At 56.5% G+C, this 15,563-nt stretch overlaps 2 protein-coding genes across 7 annotated transcripts; both read right to left on the reverse strand.

The window, feature by feature from the left end:
• Positions 1–449: 449 nt before the first annotated feature.
• PTGIR (prostaglandin I2 receptor) lies at positions 450–5,011 on the reverse strand. Of its 2 annotated transcripts, none has more exons than XM_010997707.3 (3): positions 4,937–5,011; positions 3,750–4,629; positions 450–2,707 (listed from the first exon to the last, which is right to left on the reverse strand). In XM_010997707.3, the coding sequence occupies exons 2-3, from the start codon at positions 4,515–4,517 to the stop codon at positions 2,321–2,323; spliced, it is 1,155 nt and encodes a 384-aa protein (XP_010996009.1). In that variant the 5' UTR covers positions 4,518–4,629; positions 4,937–5,011; the 3' UTR covers positions 450–2,320. The 2 variants fall into 2 exon arrangements, with proteins under 2 accessions (XP_010996009.1, XP_010996008.1); XM_010997706.3 differs by having other exon boundaries at positions 4,919–5,011.
• A 6,228-nt stretch (positions 5,012–11,239) lies between these two features.
• On the reverse strand, positions 11,240–15,187 carry GNG8 (G protein subunit gamma 8). 5 transcript variants are annotated; one of them, XM_031458941.2, is made up of 4 exons: positions 13,165–13,217; positions 12,282–12,367; positions 11,753–11,838; positions 11,240–11,429 (listed from the first exon to the last, which is right to left on the reverse strand). In XM_031458941.2, exons 3-4 carry the CDS (start codon positions 11,834–11,836, stop codon positions 11,301–11,303), a joined length of 213 nt encoding a protein of 70 aa, XP_031314801.1. In that variant the 5' UTR covers positions 11,837–11,838; positions 12,282–12,367; positions 13,165–13,217; the 3' UTR covers positions 11,240–11,300. The 5 variants fall into 5 exon arrangements, with proteins under 5 accessions (XP_031314801.1, XP_031314800.1, XP_031314803.1 ...); XM_031458940.2 differs by having other exon boundaries at positions 11,753–11,841; XM_031458943.2 differs by lacking the exons at positions 12,282–12,367; positions 13,165–13,217 and adding an exon at positions 14,652–15,187.
• Positions 15,188–15,563: the final 376 nt, after the last annotated feature.

The raw sequence follows: 15,563 nt of genomic DNA on the forward strand, positions 1-15,563 counted from the left end.
GGAAAAGCCAGCAGAAAACCAGCTTAATCCTTGATAGGACTGATAATGACCTCCACCTCAAATGAGGATGCTGTGGGTTCCAAAGCCCAGCCAGCGAGTGCTAACAGGCTAGAACCCACCCACCTTCTGGGGCAGCGCCCCCGGGTCCTGCCTGGACAGGCAGCCCCGCCCCTAGCTCTCTGGACTCCTGCCCAAAATGCAGCCCCTCCACCTGCTCTGTGCACCATCCTCCAGGAGTACCTCAGGCCGGTTGCCACTGAGGCTGGGCTGGGTATGGTAACAAAGGCCGGACCCCACCTGATGTTTCTTGATCTCTCTCTTTTTTTTTCAGTCTTGTCTTAATATACAAGTCAACATTCTCCTTCTTAAATTCAAACAATATAGTATTATTCTGACAAGTCTGCTATAAAAATTTCCCAACTTCCTCAATTGTTTTCCATAACGACATGAGTTTTTTTTTCCTTTTTATTGTGGTAAAATACCCATAACATAAAATTTACCATTTCAACCATTTTAAAGGGTACAAGTCAGTGACATTTAGTCCATGCACAATGCTGTGAACCACCACTATCTAGTTCCAGAACATTTTCATCACCCCAAAAGGAAACCCCATGCCCATGAAGCAGTCATCTTGACCTATTTTTAATTCTTGCAGACACCCCTTCAAATGAAACATAGTGACTGGAAGGAAAAACAAATGTCAAAACAATGGAGAAAGGTGTTGTTTTGTTTTCAAACCACTTTTGCCCAGATGCCAAAGACACAGTCGCAACAACAACAAGGGCAATAACAGTAACATGTCTCGTGGGCTTTACCCTGGGCCCTGCGCCACACTGCTTTCCAGGGGAATCGTTTCATCCTCGGCACAACCTCGTAAACTAAGCGTGAAATTCTGATCACCATTCTAAGCAACGGGAGACCAAGTCACAGAAAGGAAAATTCACCTGCCCCACAGTGATCTGGGTCAAGGAAGCAGAAAGACAGACCAGCTCCACCCGGCAGGCTGCGCTTTCTCCTCGCTGTGTGACCTGGCAGCGCGTGACCAAGGCCCTCTCTGGACTTTGATTCCAGCCTTGCAGTGGAGAAGGACTCACTTTGGCCACTGCTATTGTCTTTACAGGGAGCTCGAGCCTCACCTACTTCTCTGCCTGTCCCCAGGGGCAGATTTCTTGTTTTAACCCTGAAGCAAGTGAGAAAGGGGAATTGGGGCTGGGAGGAGTCTGGGGGCTTTCCCTTTCTCTACCACCCACCAACCACCTGAAGAAGCAAGTCTTCCTTTACCCTTCTCACTCCCGAAAACCCTTGGCTCTGTGCCTGAGGGCAGGGGATGGCAAGGAGAAGTGGGGAGGTGTGGGTGGCTGGAAATCACCCCAGCAGTCAGAAGGGAAGATTGAAGGCTAGAAATCCCCCAAGGAATCCAGGGTAGGGCTGAGACTGGTCTGAGTCCCCTACACCTGGTAGAGTCAGCACCCACTATTTGTTGAATGAATGAATGAGATTTTTGTGAGGGCTCCAAGGACACAAGAGGTGAGGTCAGGCTCTATGAGGAGGCAGTTATTTATTGAGGGACGGACACAGGACTTAGGTCTGAGTTCTTGGGCCATCCCTGGGTTCCATACCTCCCATTCAGTCATCCTCCAGCTTCTCCAGCTCCCCAGCCACCCATGGCCCCACCAGCCACATCTTGCAACCCACCAAGCCATGTAGTTTCCTTTCCCAGGCATCTGTCCAGTGGTGTCATCCACAATGCAACAGTCTCCCCTTCCTCCCAGCTCCCCTGGGGGGAACAGGGCTCCCCAGTCCGATGGGGAATCAGAAGTAAGAGGAGGAGGGAGCTTGTCAGGGAATCCCTGTACCCAGGAGGCGGAGAAAGGGTGGCTCTGGGAGTGGGCTGGGGGAGGGCAGCCACTCCCCCAGGGGAGTGGGGGTGGGTGACCAGGGCACCTTGAATGAATGAGGATCAGAGCCAGAACTCTAACCAGAGCAGACCTGAGCACACAGAAGCTGCTGGGAACTGTTCTGCCTTCTAAATATTTAGACAGTGAGATGGATGGGCTAACAAGGGCCAGTCCAGGCCGGCCAGGCCACTGGATATTTTGAGAGAACTGTTCTTTTTATTGTTCCCTATCCCTCTCCCACATCGTGGCCACCCTGAAGGAGAAATAGCAGCTGATCACCCCCTGAATCCAGGGGGTCAGGGTTCTGGCAGGCAGGACTCCAGGATCCATCTCTTGGCTTGTTCACTCGCAGCCATCAGTCATGTCCCTGAATTTCTGGCTCCTGCTCCCGGAAGACAGGGCAGGAGATCATGGGGCAGATGTCAGCAGAGGGAGCAGGCAGCCTTGGACCCCACTTTGGACGGCATTCCCACGGTGCTGCTGGATGGCTGTGCAACTGGCAAGGGTGGCCCCTGCCCCTCACCCCAAGCTGACAAAGGCACCCAGCTCCCCTCCTTCCCACCGAGAGTCGTGGGGGCCCTTGAGTCCTTCCTTCCCAAGGCAGGCTGGGAGACAGCTGCCTGTGAGGGATCTTGAGCAGGCCTCAGGGCCAGACAACAGAACCAGAGCTTGAGCCGCTGGAAGACAGCCTTGCGGAAAATGATGAAGACCCAGGGGTCGAGGATGGGGTTGAAGGCATTGAAGCGGAAGGCGCGGAGGTCCCACGTCTCACTGCTGTCTGGGGCAATGGCCTGGGTGAAGCCGCGGATCTGAGGACAAGAGGATGGCATCAAGAAGCACCCAGGAGTCTGCCCCCACCCACACGCCTCTCCCCACTCTTGCTCCCCTCCCCTCACTTGCACACTGGCAGAAATGGGGTGGGGGTGGCCTGTCGGAAAGGGAAGGAAATAAGATGAAAACTAAGTACCAAGTGCATCCTGGGAGCAGAGGGAGAGAAAGCCCCAGGAAACAGTCAGCAGAGCCCTAGAAGGAAAGAGATGGGGCTTTGGGGCCGAGTCCCAGGGTTGTGCCTGCGTGCGTCCAGTCTCTGAGTCATCCATAACCCCCAAAAGGTTTGCTGACCCTCAAACCTAGCCCAGCGCTTGCATTTTCCAGGAAGAGAAAATGAGGCCCAGAGCAAAGACAGGATAACTGGATACCAGGGTACCAGGGCTGGCCCTGCCACAATTTGGGAGAGGCAGGTCAAGAGTTCCTACAGGAAAGGGGCGAGGCCAGGAGATTCCAAGGGCAGATACATGGATGGGGAAGTGGGGACTGTGGTCAGTCGTGGGGAGATCAGACTCGAATCAGAGGAGCACAGGGTTCAGACCTGCCTCTGTGAAATCATGGGCAAGAGACATCTTCACCCTTCACCTGTAAAATGACAGGAAATTTGTCCCCATTTCTTGCTAAATGCTGGTGGAATGGATGTATAAGGTCATTCTGGAAATTATGGGAGAAAGAATATCTAAATCATTTCTAAACCATTGAGGGTGGACAGAGAGCAAGTGCTCAGTGAATGGTGACCTTATTATCACTACAGGGGTAGGGGAGGTTGGTGGGGGGTTGAATTGGAGGGGGTGGGCTGAAGATGAGAAAGCGGGGAGACAAGGGTCAGGAAGAATCAAATGGGGGCAGAAGCAAGTGGGGAGAGACTTCTCAGGAAAGTCTGGAGTTGTCTGACCCTGGACAAAGCCTCTGACCTCTTTAAGCCTCAGTTTCCCCATCTGTGAAATGGGCACAACCGATGGAGGACAGAGCCAGAACCCACCCTGCTCCCCACTGCCCACCCGAGCTGCAGAGGGGACTCACCGTGAGAGGCAGGGAGCACACAGTCATGATGCCGGTCATGAGGGCCAGCAGAATCAGGTGATCAACCTCATCCTCGCCAGTCCGGGGACCTGGGACCAGCGAACCCTGGTGGCGCCTCTGCTGGCGGTACATGCGGCAGAGGCTGAGGGTGACGGAGCCGTTGCAGAGGATGATGGCGGCCACCAGCAGGGCCACGAGGCTGGCATAGGCCAGAGAGAAGGCACAGCCACCCAGCTCGGCCGAGCGCATGCGGATGAAGCACCAGCTTCCCGGGCAGTACTGCTGGTGTTGGCCCAGGCCCAGCAGGGGCAGCGAGCAGAAGACAGTGCAGAAGGCGTAGATGGCCGGCAGCGCCAGGCGGGCGCGGCGCGGCCCGTCCAGCTGGGCGTAGAGGTAGGGGTGGCTGAGGGCCAGGCAGCGCTCCACGGCCATGGCGAAGAGGATGAGCGTGGAGGCCAGGCCGAAGAAGGTCATGGCGAAGGCGAAGGCGTCGCACAGCGTCGGGCGGCCCAGGGCCAGGCCCAGCAGTGAGCTGTTGCGGGCGTAGGCCACGAACACTGCCGGGCTCAGGAAGCACGTGCCCAGCAGGTCAGTGACCGCCAGCCCAGTGACCAGCACCGCGAAAGCCGAGGGGCGTGATCGCCGTCGCGCCCCCAAAATGCCCAGCGCCAGCCCATTGCCCACCACGCCCGCCACAAACATCAGGGTGCTGGTGGCCGGGCCCGCCGAGTCCTGCACGTACGTGAGGTTCCGGCACGAATCCGCCATCCCCAGCCTCTGCGGCCGGGACTGGAAGGGTCCCTGGGGTTGGAGTAGGGGGAGGAGGAGCCCGGTCTGCCCCTGTGACGCCCACCACCGCCGTCCTGGGTCCTCGTTGCAGCTGGGGTAGGGGTAGGCGGTGTCTCAGTCAAACTGCAGTTCTGGTATGTGCGTCTATTTCTGTCTATTTCTCTCCCCTCTGCCTTCTTCAGTCTCAATCTCCCCTACTTCTTTCCTTGCTCACATCTGTCTCTCTGTTCCGTCCCTGCGTCCCTAGTTCTTTCCTTCTCTGTCTCTGTTCGTTCCCTTGCCCAGCCCCTCTGCCTCTCCCTCCCTCTCTCTCTCTCCCCACTCACAGCCTGCTACACTCTTCTCTGCATTTCAGCTTTCCCAACCCCTCCTCACCGCACCTCTGCAGTCTCTCTTACTCCCTCCTCTGTCCCCTTGCTCCTTCTCTGGAGTCTTGCTCTCTGGGTCCGTCTCAGTGTGTCAGCTTCTCCCTACTTCCCTCCCTCTCCCTCCCTCCCCACCCATCTAGCCCCGGCTTTTTCATTTCCTCTCTGCCCCGCCTTCCCTCCCCCCTGCTTTCTCCAGAGGCCCCTTGGCGCCCTCCCTCCTTCCCTGGCGCTCTCCCTCCATCCCCCTTGCCCAGTTCATCCATCTCTCGCCTCTGCCTCCCCTCCCTGTGTCCTGAACCACCTGCCACCTCCCCACACTCAGATCTCTGCCGCCCTCCTCCCTTCCCAGAATCACCCAGTGGCCCAGGGTGGAGATCACCTGAGTCATCATACTCCCTCACCAGTGGGGACCCAGACAGGACCTGAGGGACATAGCCGACCAGTCCGTAAGGCTGTCTGGGGTGGCCTCTGGCATCTATTCTGGGCGCAGACCCCAGGGTTAGGACATTGCCCAGAGATTGAGAAATGACCAGGAAATTCCTCCCTGATGTAGTGTTTTCCAGGCACAACTGAGATTTCTGTTCCCTGGACACAATTCACTTGTTCCACAAGCCTGGGGGAAGAGGTGGCTTTGCCCAAGAAAAGAATGCCAGTCCTTGGGCTCCCAGCTCTCACGCTTACCCAACTGGCAGAGCCCTGGGAAGGGAGTGAGGTGAGGAAAGAGGGATTTGGCATCCCCTGGTAGGGAACAGCATCCCCAGGACTTGCTTTTCGAAGGGGAGCCCCGTCTGACCCTCTTGCCTCTCACCCAGCACTCCCAGGCTCCAGGCCAAGCTCTTGTGATCTTGACTTCAAAGAATAATATTTTGGCCACAGACAGCCATCCAGGGCTCCAACATCACTGTTCTTTAATTTTTCCCACCCCTCCACAAACATACCCCTAGCCACGTGGCTGCTACCCTCCGGCCAGTGTGGCTGACCTGTATTTCCCAGCTGCCAGCACAGAGGTTACCGACCCTTGTTCCTTCTGAGTCGATGGCTTCCCATGTGGCCTCTCCACCCCTAAGGCTCAGATGAGAACTTGGGGACCCTCTCAGACACCCCTTAGGTTTCAGGAAGGCAGTTTAATTATAAAGTCAGGGTCTCACTCCATTTGACTGGAGTTTCTGTCCCAATTTGACCACCTCCTTGGTGTGTGATGGTCCCAGGCCAGGGTGGGAAGCCAGTGGACCTCAGTTTCCTCATCTGTCTATTGGGATGATATCGGCTTCCTGGGCCTGGTGGCTGACCATGGCCAGTGACCCATCCCAGAGCCCTCTTTATACCAAGGAGAGAGCCTGTGCTGATGTTGGATCACATCCAAGGCCAGGAAGGATGCTCCCAACCCCAAGGGATGGACATTGGGCAGCTTTAGGCTTTCCCTCTCCATACCCATTCTCCTCCCTCATGACCACAATTCCCTCATCCTCTCACCTTTCCCGTCTCCCTATCAGTCATGCCCAGCTGGCATTGCCAGCTTCCACCAGGATGGATGCCCCAGCTCCAGCCACACCAAGTATTCCGAGAGCGACCACTCAGCCCTGCTCTGGGGGCTGCCTGTGTGAGGATCTCAGGCCTCCTGACCACGTGGTCTCCCCCTCATGCTCTGCAGTCCCCAGGCAGACCAGAGGGAACTCAGGAAGTTCTATCATATTAATGAATGATGATGCCTGGCAGGCGTGCGTCCTGTCTCAGCATCAGGGGAGTTGCTAGGGTGTGTAGAGGGCGGGGAGCTCTGGTTCCCAGAGCCTCCCTCCCACTGGCTTCCTGTCCCCACCAGGCACTGTAAAGCACTGAGGAAGTCCGTGCTGGGCGTGCTGCTCATGTGCCTAGTGGGTCCTCAGACATGCACCTTCCCCCCACCACACACACAAGGCCTCAGTTGCCCCACCTTTGCCCCTGGGGGCTGGGAGCCCTTGCAACCCTGACATTGATTCTGTGCTCCAGAACAGGTCAGAGAGGTGGTGACTGTTACTCATTCTTTATGAGAAAACTAAGGGTCCCGGGGTCTATGCCAGTGTTGGACACTCTCACCTTCTGGGGATTCCACCCCCTCAGCCTCCTTCCCATGGGCCGAGCCCACTGCAGGGGTCACCAAGGGTTCTGCTTCCACCCAGGTGCCCTGGGGTGAAAGGTCACCCTGACTTGGCTGGGCTAGGGGGTGGGGTGGCTTCCAGGGCTGGGAAGAGCTGGGGGAAGGAACAGCTCTGGGTGGGTGAGTCAGCACCTTCCCCCTGCCGCGCACCGCTAAAAAACAGGACTTGGGCCTCTTCCCCAGAGGGACCCTGGGGCGGTGAACAGAAGAGGCAGGACAGCCCAGAGGTGACTGGAAATGGACATACAGCACCAGAGGGCGAGGGGAAATGGGCACCCAGGATGGGGTAGGCTAGGGCCTGCGGATGTGTGAACTTCAGATGTGGGTTTGTATGACCTAAGTGAGCATCGTATTAGCATGATGAGCGTGTGTGTGTGTGTGTGTGTGTGTGTGTGTGTGCGCACCAGTGGGTGGTCATTCTTTCCTCTTAAGTCTCTTTGTGCATCTGTATCTATTGGTGTGTTCGTGTGTGTCTGTTGGGGGCCCACATGTTTCTTTGGGGCTGTGACTGCCCACATGTGTCTGTATGTGGAGGGGTGGCCCGGTGCAGTGGAAAGAGAGTGGGTCTGGAAGCTCACATCCACCACTCACCAGCCACTGGCCGTGTGACGCTGGGAAAATGACTTCCCCTGTCAAAGCCCTGATAGTCTTCATCACGTGACTGCCTTGCCCTTGTTGGGATGTTATGTGAAGGTTAGAGATAAAATTCACCCTGCCTGCCTCCAGAAAGCCCTCAAATTGCTGTTGGGGTTGTTGAATAACCCCAACAAGGAGCCCTCATCCATTCAAGGTGTTTGGAGGGCTGGGGGTGCAGAGGGGCTGGGAGGGCACCATCCAGTGGGGCATGGTCCCAAGTGGCCTGCGACCTGTGATGGGAGTGGAAGGTTCTAACTGGAGTCTGGGCAGGCCCTCTGCTGAGTCATTCCATCTGCGTGGGTGTCCTCAAGAGGGCAAGTACCAAGCAGGCCAGGAAATGGGACCTGGATGGCCTGCCAGCCAGTGCCTCCAACCACCAGCCCAGGCCTGCATCTGGATGTGCTGCTGACATAAGATGCCAGCCTGCCCTGGGCCTGACCCTCTGCTGACTCCCTGGTTTCCGTCCTGATCCTGCCTTGGGAGGAAGATGGCCCCACCTCATATCCCACACATGCGCCACCAGCTGCTCATGCCTGACAGGCCTGCCTGTCATCTGTGCCCACTCCCTGCTGTGAAAAGCCGCTGTTTATCCATCCTGACCCATTCCTCCTTAGCAGGTCCCAGCCCCCTGAAGCTGGAGGCCAGTTTTCTCTGCCCACCTCCCTTTTCTCCACCCCAAAATGGCCCTTGCCTCCCTCTGGCCATTGGGTGGTGCCCTCTGAGCCCCTCTGCATCCCCAGCCCTCTGCACACCTTGAGTGGATGAGGGCTCCTTGAACGAATAACAACCCCAACAGCAATTTGAGGGCTTCCTGGAGGCAGGGTGAATTCCGTCTCTAACCTTCATGCAGCATCCCAACAAGGGCAAGGCAGCTATGTGATGAAGACCATCAGGGCTTCGATAGGGGAAGTCATTTTCCTAGAGTCACACAGCCAGTGACAGGTGAGTGGTGAAAGTGAGCTTCCTTCGCCTGCTCCTGGTGTCCCTTCTCTGTCAACTCTGCCCTGCCTTTGCCTGGGCTATGCCCTTCACCTGGGATACCCTCACTTCTGTCCTTCAACACCTCCAGCCCCTCCTGAATAGTCATCCTTTGGCTCCTCCCACTCTGACCTCAAGCCCCAACTGGCCAGGTGACATCACCTCTTTGTGCCAGTTTTCTGTGCCTGGAAAATGGGGGTAAGTGGAGCCCTTTCAAGGGCTACCATGAGAATTAAGGGAGATGGGACTTGTGAAACCCAACTCCTGAGCACTGGGATGCAGAGGGAAGACAGCTGGGGGGGCAGCCCCCAGCCCTGGGGTTTGGGGTGAAGGGGGAGGGAACTGCTGGGAGCAAGCTTTTCCCCAGGGGTCCACCTCTCTGCTGACTCCAGCCTGGGTCTGACCCCAGCTGGGGGTGGCAGGAAAGAGCAGCGGGGAACCAGAAGCTGGTGCTGCAGAGTCATATCCGCTAATGAGATTAAGCCAGTTTGGAGGCTGGTCACCAGGGACCTGCTCTGTCCCTTCTGGCTTCTGCTCCCTCCCAGCCTCAGTCTGAGTGCACGCTCACCCAGCCCCCTTCCTCCTCCGGGCAGACATTTCCTCCCACCCCTTGTCACCCACCAGGCCAGCCAGTCCCATTTGCTTCTCTCCAGCTTCCATTCCCCAAGACGAGCTCTAAGATCCCAGGGCTGAAGAGTCTAAATCCCAACAGTCCAGGCTCAAGAAAACCTTATACTCCTGAAGTGCTGGACTCCAGAATCCTAGCTGGACAATCGGGCAGGACCCCAGCATCCTGGCCCCATGGGGTTCCAGACTGCAGAATCCCAGCCCTCTGAGGTCCAGAGATTCTAGATTCCTTGGTATTTCAGGGTTCTAAGATGCAAGGATGCTGGATCTCTGAAATTCTGGAATCTTTCTGGCAACTTCCCTTGCAGCATCCCTCCTCCTGCCCCCCCACAGCTCATCCTTGGCTCTCTCTGTCCCCCAACTCCCCAGGGGCTCCCACAGACATGATGCAACCAGGCCGGAGCCAACTGAGAGGTGGGAGGCAGGAGGGAGATGTAATTACAGCTTCTCCTGCCTCAATTCAACAGGAAGCTCAGAGTTGGAGCCCAGGGGACCCTAATCCAGTGCAAATAATGGGGCACTTGCCAGGACAAAGACACAGCCCCGCTCTGGGGAGGCGAGGCCCAGTGAGCCATCTCCATACAGATCCAGGGGTGCAGGCCCAAGACAAGAGGGAGCAAGGAGAGAGAAGGGGTCGTAAACTCAGTGGCCCTCAGACCGACCAGGAAAAGTAATTAACCAAATCCGCATTCACTCAGTCTGCATTCTTTGTTTTCAGCAGAGACACAGGTTCAAGATATTTAACCTTTCTCTTCATTCCACTGTAAGAAGCCCCTGGCACAGCTGTGATAAGTAGTAACTAATCCTGAGCCTCCTTAACCAGGTGACAATAGGGTTTGGTGGGGACTTTGGCAAGCTGGAAAGCCCAGGGCCCATCTCACAGCTCTGGTCACCCTGCGGGGTTGGACAAGTCTGAGGACACCCAGACCTTCCAATCCGGAAGAAGCCAGAAACATGTATTTTTATGTCAAGCAGTCAAGTACTCCTATTTAACTGCAGGCTATATATGTCATGCAGACCACCTGTGTATGATGTGGGAAAACAGGACAGGAAGCAGGGCTGCCACAGTCACCCACATCCCCAGAACAAAGAAAATAATTGTTGAAGGAAGGAATGTACACACTAATTTGTCTCCTCTCCCTCCCTGTAGCCACACTTCTTTCTTCTCTGGGTCCCCAAGTTTTATTACCACCATGTCACATCCCATCTCAGATGTCCTCCCCCTCCAGGAAGCCCTCCCTGACCCTCAAGCTGAGTCAAGCACTCTCTCTGAACTCTCCCATCCCAGCCCTGCCCACTCCGAATTCTCACTATCTGGGGACAGGTCTGTTTCCCGCCCTGGATTCCGAGCCCCAGGAGCCCAGGGCCAGGGCTGTCTCAGTCATGGCTGTGTCCCCACTTTCATCCAGCACAGAGCCAGGAGTGTTTGGGAAAACGAATAAGAACAGAGAAAAAGTTCAATGCTTCAGGACAGAAGTGGGCCTGTGGCAGGGAGGATCAGAGGTGAAAAAAGGGAGGGGAATCATTCAGGGGATGAGAAAGGTGGACACTGGGGATTCAAAGAACCTCCAAACCAGGCAGGAGGAGAGAAGGGATGCCAACTTAGAGGTTCAGGGGGTGCCAGAGTCCAGACTTCATCCCGTTATCTCCTAGCTTGTGACTTTGAGTAAGGGACCTCCTTTGGCTCAGTTTCCTCATCTGTAAAATGCATGTCATACAAGTAGCCAGCTGGGGCTGTTGGGACGATTAAATAAATTCAGGATCGTGGAACATTCTTTTGAGGCCAGAGCTCAGAGTGCTCATATCCAGGGTACCCCATCCCCATCCCCATCCACACACCCAACACCCCACCCCGACACTCCACACACACTTAGAAGAGATGAGAAGGGACACAGGCTCCCAGACGGTGGCCCCAAGCTCCACGCGTATCTCAGTTTCCCCGAAAGCACAGGCACCACCACAGTCACCACGTTTATTGGGTTCATACTTTGGCAGGGGAGGGTATACTGTCGGGAGGGCTCAGAGAAGGACGCAGAAGAGGCGCTTGTCACGGAAAGGGTTCTCTGCGGCAGGTACCGGCGTCATCAGCGGGTCGTCTTTGGCGTGAGTCTCGCAGAAGGCCAGGAGCTCGGCCGCAGCCTGCGACACCTGCGGGCATCGGGTGAAGTCCACGCCCAGCCCCTTGCCTGCCCCTCCATTACCCGGACCCGCCCCGGGTCGGGCCCCCGCCCATTACCAGACCCTGCCCCTTTGTCCAGGCCCCTTCCGTTACCCAGCCTGGCCACGCCCCACCCCTTATTCGGTTCCGCCCCCTTGTCTAGGCACCCCAGCTCTCCGGGTCCAGTCTGTTTCCTAAGAGGATCTAAGGGGATCTCCTCATCACCTCTCAGCTCCCGGCCCCACTCCCAACACTGCCCAGTCCAGACCCCAATCCCGGGGCCCCTGCCTTCCTCCCTACGCCGACCCAGCACCTTCATGCGGTCGATGTTCACCTCCAGCTTCAGCTGTTCCACCGTCTTCCGGGCCTCCGCGATCTTGGCCATGTTGTTGGACATGGCTGCTGCGGGGAAAGGGTTAAAAGCTGGGAGTCGGGGCTGAGGGGTAGGCTAGGGCAAAGCTGATTCCCTAGATAGAGGTGGCGTTGGTGGTGGGACCCAGTAACAGGGGCGTGCGTAGAAGGGCCCACGAATGGGGTGCCCAGAAACAGGTGGAGGGAGGGACAGGAAAACAGAAGAAAAGGGGAGAGATGAAGACTCGCACAGACGGGGAACCAAAAAGCCGGCTGAAAGGGAGGCAGATGAACAGGGAGGAGAGGGGCAAGAGGAGGGATGGAGGGGTGCACAGATGGGGTACCTCGAGGCAGGTAGGAGGAGGAACAGAGAGAGGAGAGGGAAGGCAGGAGGAAAGCACAGATGGGAGGCTGAGAGACAGGTGAAGGGAGGGACAGAAGGACAGGGCCACAGGTGTTGGATCAGGATCCAGGGATCCAGGTGTCCTCACCTCCCAGGGATAGAGCATGAGGCAGGAGGGGGCCCCTCCCAAGGCCAATTAGCGGTGGCTCCAGGGAGAACAAGGAATTAAGATCGCTGCGGGAGGGGCGCAGAGGGGGCCTCATTAGGGCTTTGGCAGCAGCTGCCCCCTCCGCCCCCCTCAGGGAGCCCCCCACCCCAGCCCTGGCCACCTCAAAGGCTTCTCCGCTCATTAACAGCCGGAGAGAGCACTGGAGAGGGGGGCCACCCAGCCATGACTGGGAGTAGGGCAGAGGATGGAGAGAGGGACAAACAGAGGGGCAGAGGAAAAGACGAAGGGACAGAGAGACAGGCACAGAGGGAAATAAAGAGACTGAGGAAGGATAGAAAGATGGAGAGATGGGGAAGGGATGACATGATGGAGGGGGCAGAGAGAGGGAAACAGAGGGGTAAAGAATTGTACAGAGTGATTCAGGAGGAGAGAAGCACAGAAGAGACAAAGGGACAGAGGGAGGATAGAGAAGGGAAGATGGAAAAAAAAGAAGGGAAGATGGAAGAGTTGGGGAGGGATGGAGTGATGGAGGTGGTAGAGGATAGACAGAAGGAAAAAGGGAGCGGTAGAGGGAGGGGCAGTGACGGAGGAGAGAGAGGCACAAAGGGGATAAATGGACAGAGGACAGAAGGAACAGAGAGAAGGAAATGGAGGGGCAGGAGAGATGGAGTGATGAAGGGAGACAGAGATGGGTAAATGGAAGGACAGAAGGAGAGACAGGCTGATGGAGATGCAGAAGTAGAAAGTCATTCACTCACTCACTCACTCACTCATTCATTCATTCCCAGGCAGACGGACTGTGACAGGATGGGGCAGAGGGATAATTTGTCGAGCTGTTGGGGCCAGGACCAGAGCCTCCTACCTGTTGCTGCCCAGAGCTGGGATGGCGGGCCAGTGGCAGAGGCTGGGAGGCAGCGTCTGGGTCCCCCGCAGCCCCGCCCCACCCCCTCTCCCGGGGCACAGCCCCTGAGGACCCGCCTCCTCCTGCCACTGCCACCACCATCTCCATCACCCTGACCGCCTCGGGTCTGTCTAGGTCCTCTCATCATATCTGTCTGTCCCCCTTTGTCTTTCTGTTTCTGTGTCTCTCTCCTTGTGTCTATGTCACTCCTGTTCTCTGTGTCTCTCTCCTTTCCTCTGTCTCTCTCGGTCTCCCCTCTCAATCTCTGTCTCTGTCTATATCTCTGTCTCTCTCTCTCACACACACACATACTCACACACACTCAAAGGTAAAGACAGTCTCTAAAGATGTGCCCAATGCTCTGCTGTATTTATTCCACAGTGACACAAATCTCTGTGTGTCCCACACAGCCTCTCACTCCATGACATGCCCTGCCACCCTGTCACACCCACCGCCTCACTGTCACCCCATCACAAACGACACTCTCAGCACACAGACTCACCCTCACAGTCCCTTGCACAGAGAAGCACCAAATCTCGCTGTGTCACCCTATGCTGCCACACTGTTTTCTGAACCACCTGTGTTTAACACACAACCTCCCACAGCACCATAGTCACACGGTCTCTCAAAATGCCACACGGTCCCTCACAATCTCTCCGAGTGTGGCCCATCATCACCCACGACATCTCACACAACCAGTCAGACAGACTGTCTCTGAGTGTCAAGCATACAAACACAGTTCTGCACAGTGTCAAACACAGATCTCATGGTGTCTTGCCGAGCTCACATCGTCTGTATCACCCACCACTGTCACCCTCACACCACAACCTTCCAGTGTTACACACTACTTACTTGAGATCTCTCTCGTATACCCATCCGGGTGCTCTGGACAGTTGCACACTCTCACGCACTGTCATGACCTTGGGTCAGTCTCTCAATGTCCCACGTGATCTGTGTTACACACACTCAGTTTCTTACCCATCATCAGTGTGACGGACATATCCTGTCTCACACTCACAAGGTCACTCTGTCACTCCCAGTCCTCCCCCCCCCCAGGCCTCTCACACCTCCTTCTCATGCCATTTCTTGGTGGATCACACCCATTCATTCTCACCCTCGCTCACACATCATCTGCCCATGTGACACGCATAACTCTCCTGGTCTCGCCGTGTCACACACTGTCAAACACAACCTCTCACCCACACATAGTCTCTTGATGTCACAAACAGTCCCCCAAATAGTGTCTCAGGCATACCCAACCTCACGGTGTCACACGCAGTCGCCTACAGGTCATCTGTCATTTCACATACACAGTCATACACAACCTCTTGGTGTTACATTTCACACAGTTGCACCCAGTTTCTGGTTGTCACATAAAATCTCACAAGGTCACACAGTCACACGCAACCTTTGGCGTCACGCGCGATATCGCAGTAGTACACACTCACATAGTGAGTCTCGGCGTCACACCATCTCCTAGTGTCACCCATGGACACCCACAGTGTCTGCAATAGCTACGCACACACTCAGCCCGCTGTTCTCTCCTGACAGTCCCCTGCCGGCCACACGGGGGTGCCCGTGCTCCGCCAAGCCGCCCACCCAGCCGGCTCCAAAGTCGTAGGAGGAGGTGGAAACCAGGAGGGCAAGGCGCCCCCGCGGCGGGGATGCAGACTAGGGAAAGACACGGAAAATGAAATGGGACACAAAAATCAGAAACACGAGGAGGGAGACTCAGGGAGAGACTGAGAGAGGCAGAGAGAGAGATAGGGACACAGACGGCAATTTGGAGAGATAGCGACCTAGGGACTAAAAGAGGCCGAAACAGGCAGACGGTTGCAGAGAGAGACAGGGACATAATGACATGTAGGTACAGGAGAGACACACAGACAGAAAAGTACAGTCAGAAAGAGGGAACGAGAAACACAAACACTCAGAGACACAGAGCCGGGTGGAGAGACAGACACCGCAGACCGCGCCCTCTGCCGGGGACCCGACGGCGGAGGCGGGTCCTGCAGAGGCGGGTCCCGCAGAGGCGGGTCCCAGGGGCGTGAGCTCGGGGCGGCCAAGGGGGCGTGGCGGCTCGGGGCGGAGTTTAGGGGGCGTGTCGGGCGGGTTGCTAGGGGCGTGGCACGGGCAGGGCTTGCCGTGAGGGGCGGGTCTTGGGACTCTCTCAGGACCTCGCCACACGAGAGGGCTGCGGGAGGGGCGGAGCCCGAGCCCTGGGAAGAAGACGAGGTGGAGAGAGGAGCATCTCTACCGCAGTCAGCCCATTCCAATTCGATTTTTACCGCCTGGACAGGGAAACAAGACACCGGCCTGGGTCCCTGGTCGCGATTTGATGGGGCATATCGGACCCTGGC

This window comes from Camelus dromedarius, chromosome 9 (genome assembly GCF_036321535.1).
Source record: "Camelus dromedarius isolate mCamDro1 chromosome 9, mCamDro1.pat, whole genome shotgun sequence".
Taxonomy (NCBI): domain Eukaryota; kingdom Metazoa; phylum Chordata; class Mammalia; order Artiodactyla; family Camelidae; genus Camelus; species Camelus dromedarius.

Excerpts from the sequence above, each read along its gene's own strand:
- PTGIR (XM_010997707.3), bottom strand. The coding sequence starts at position 4,517 with ATGGCGGATTCGTGCCGGAACCTCACGTACGTGCAGGACTCGGCGGGC. Across the intron at positions 2,708-3,749 it reads TGTGCTCCCTGCCTCTCACG|ATCCGCGGCTTCACCCAGGC; the intron begins GTGAGTCCCCTC and ends TCTTGTCCTCAG.
- GNG8 (XM_031458936.2), bottom strand. The coding sequence starts at position 13,513 with ATGTGTGTGTGTGAGAGAGAGAGACAGAGATATAGACAGAGACAGAGA. Across the intron at positions 11,842-13,164 it reads CCAGCTCTGGGCAGCAACAG|CAGCCATGTCCAACAACATG; the intron begins GTAGGAGGCTCT and ends CTTTCCCCGCAG. Across the intron at positions 11,430-11,752 it reads TGAACATCGACCGCATGAAG|GTGTCGCAGGCTGCGGCCGA; the intron begins GTGCTGGGTCGG and ends CGATGCCCGCAG.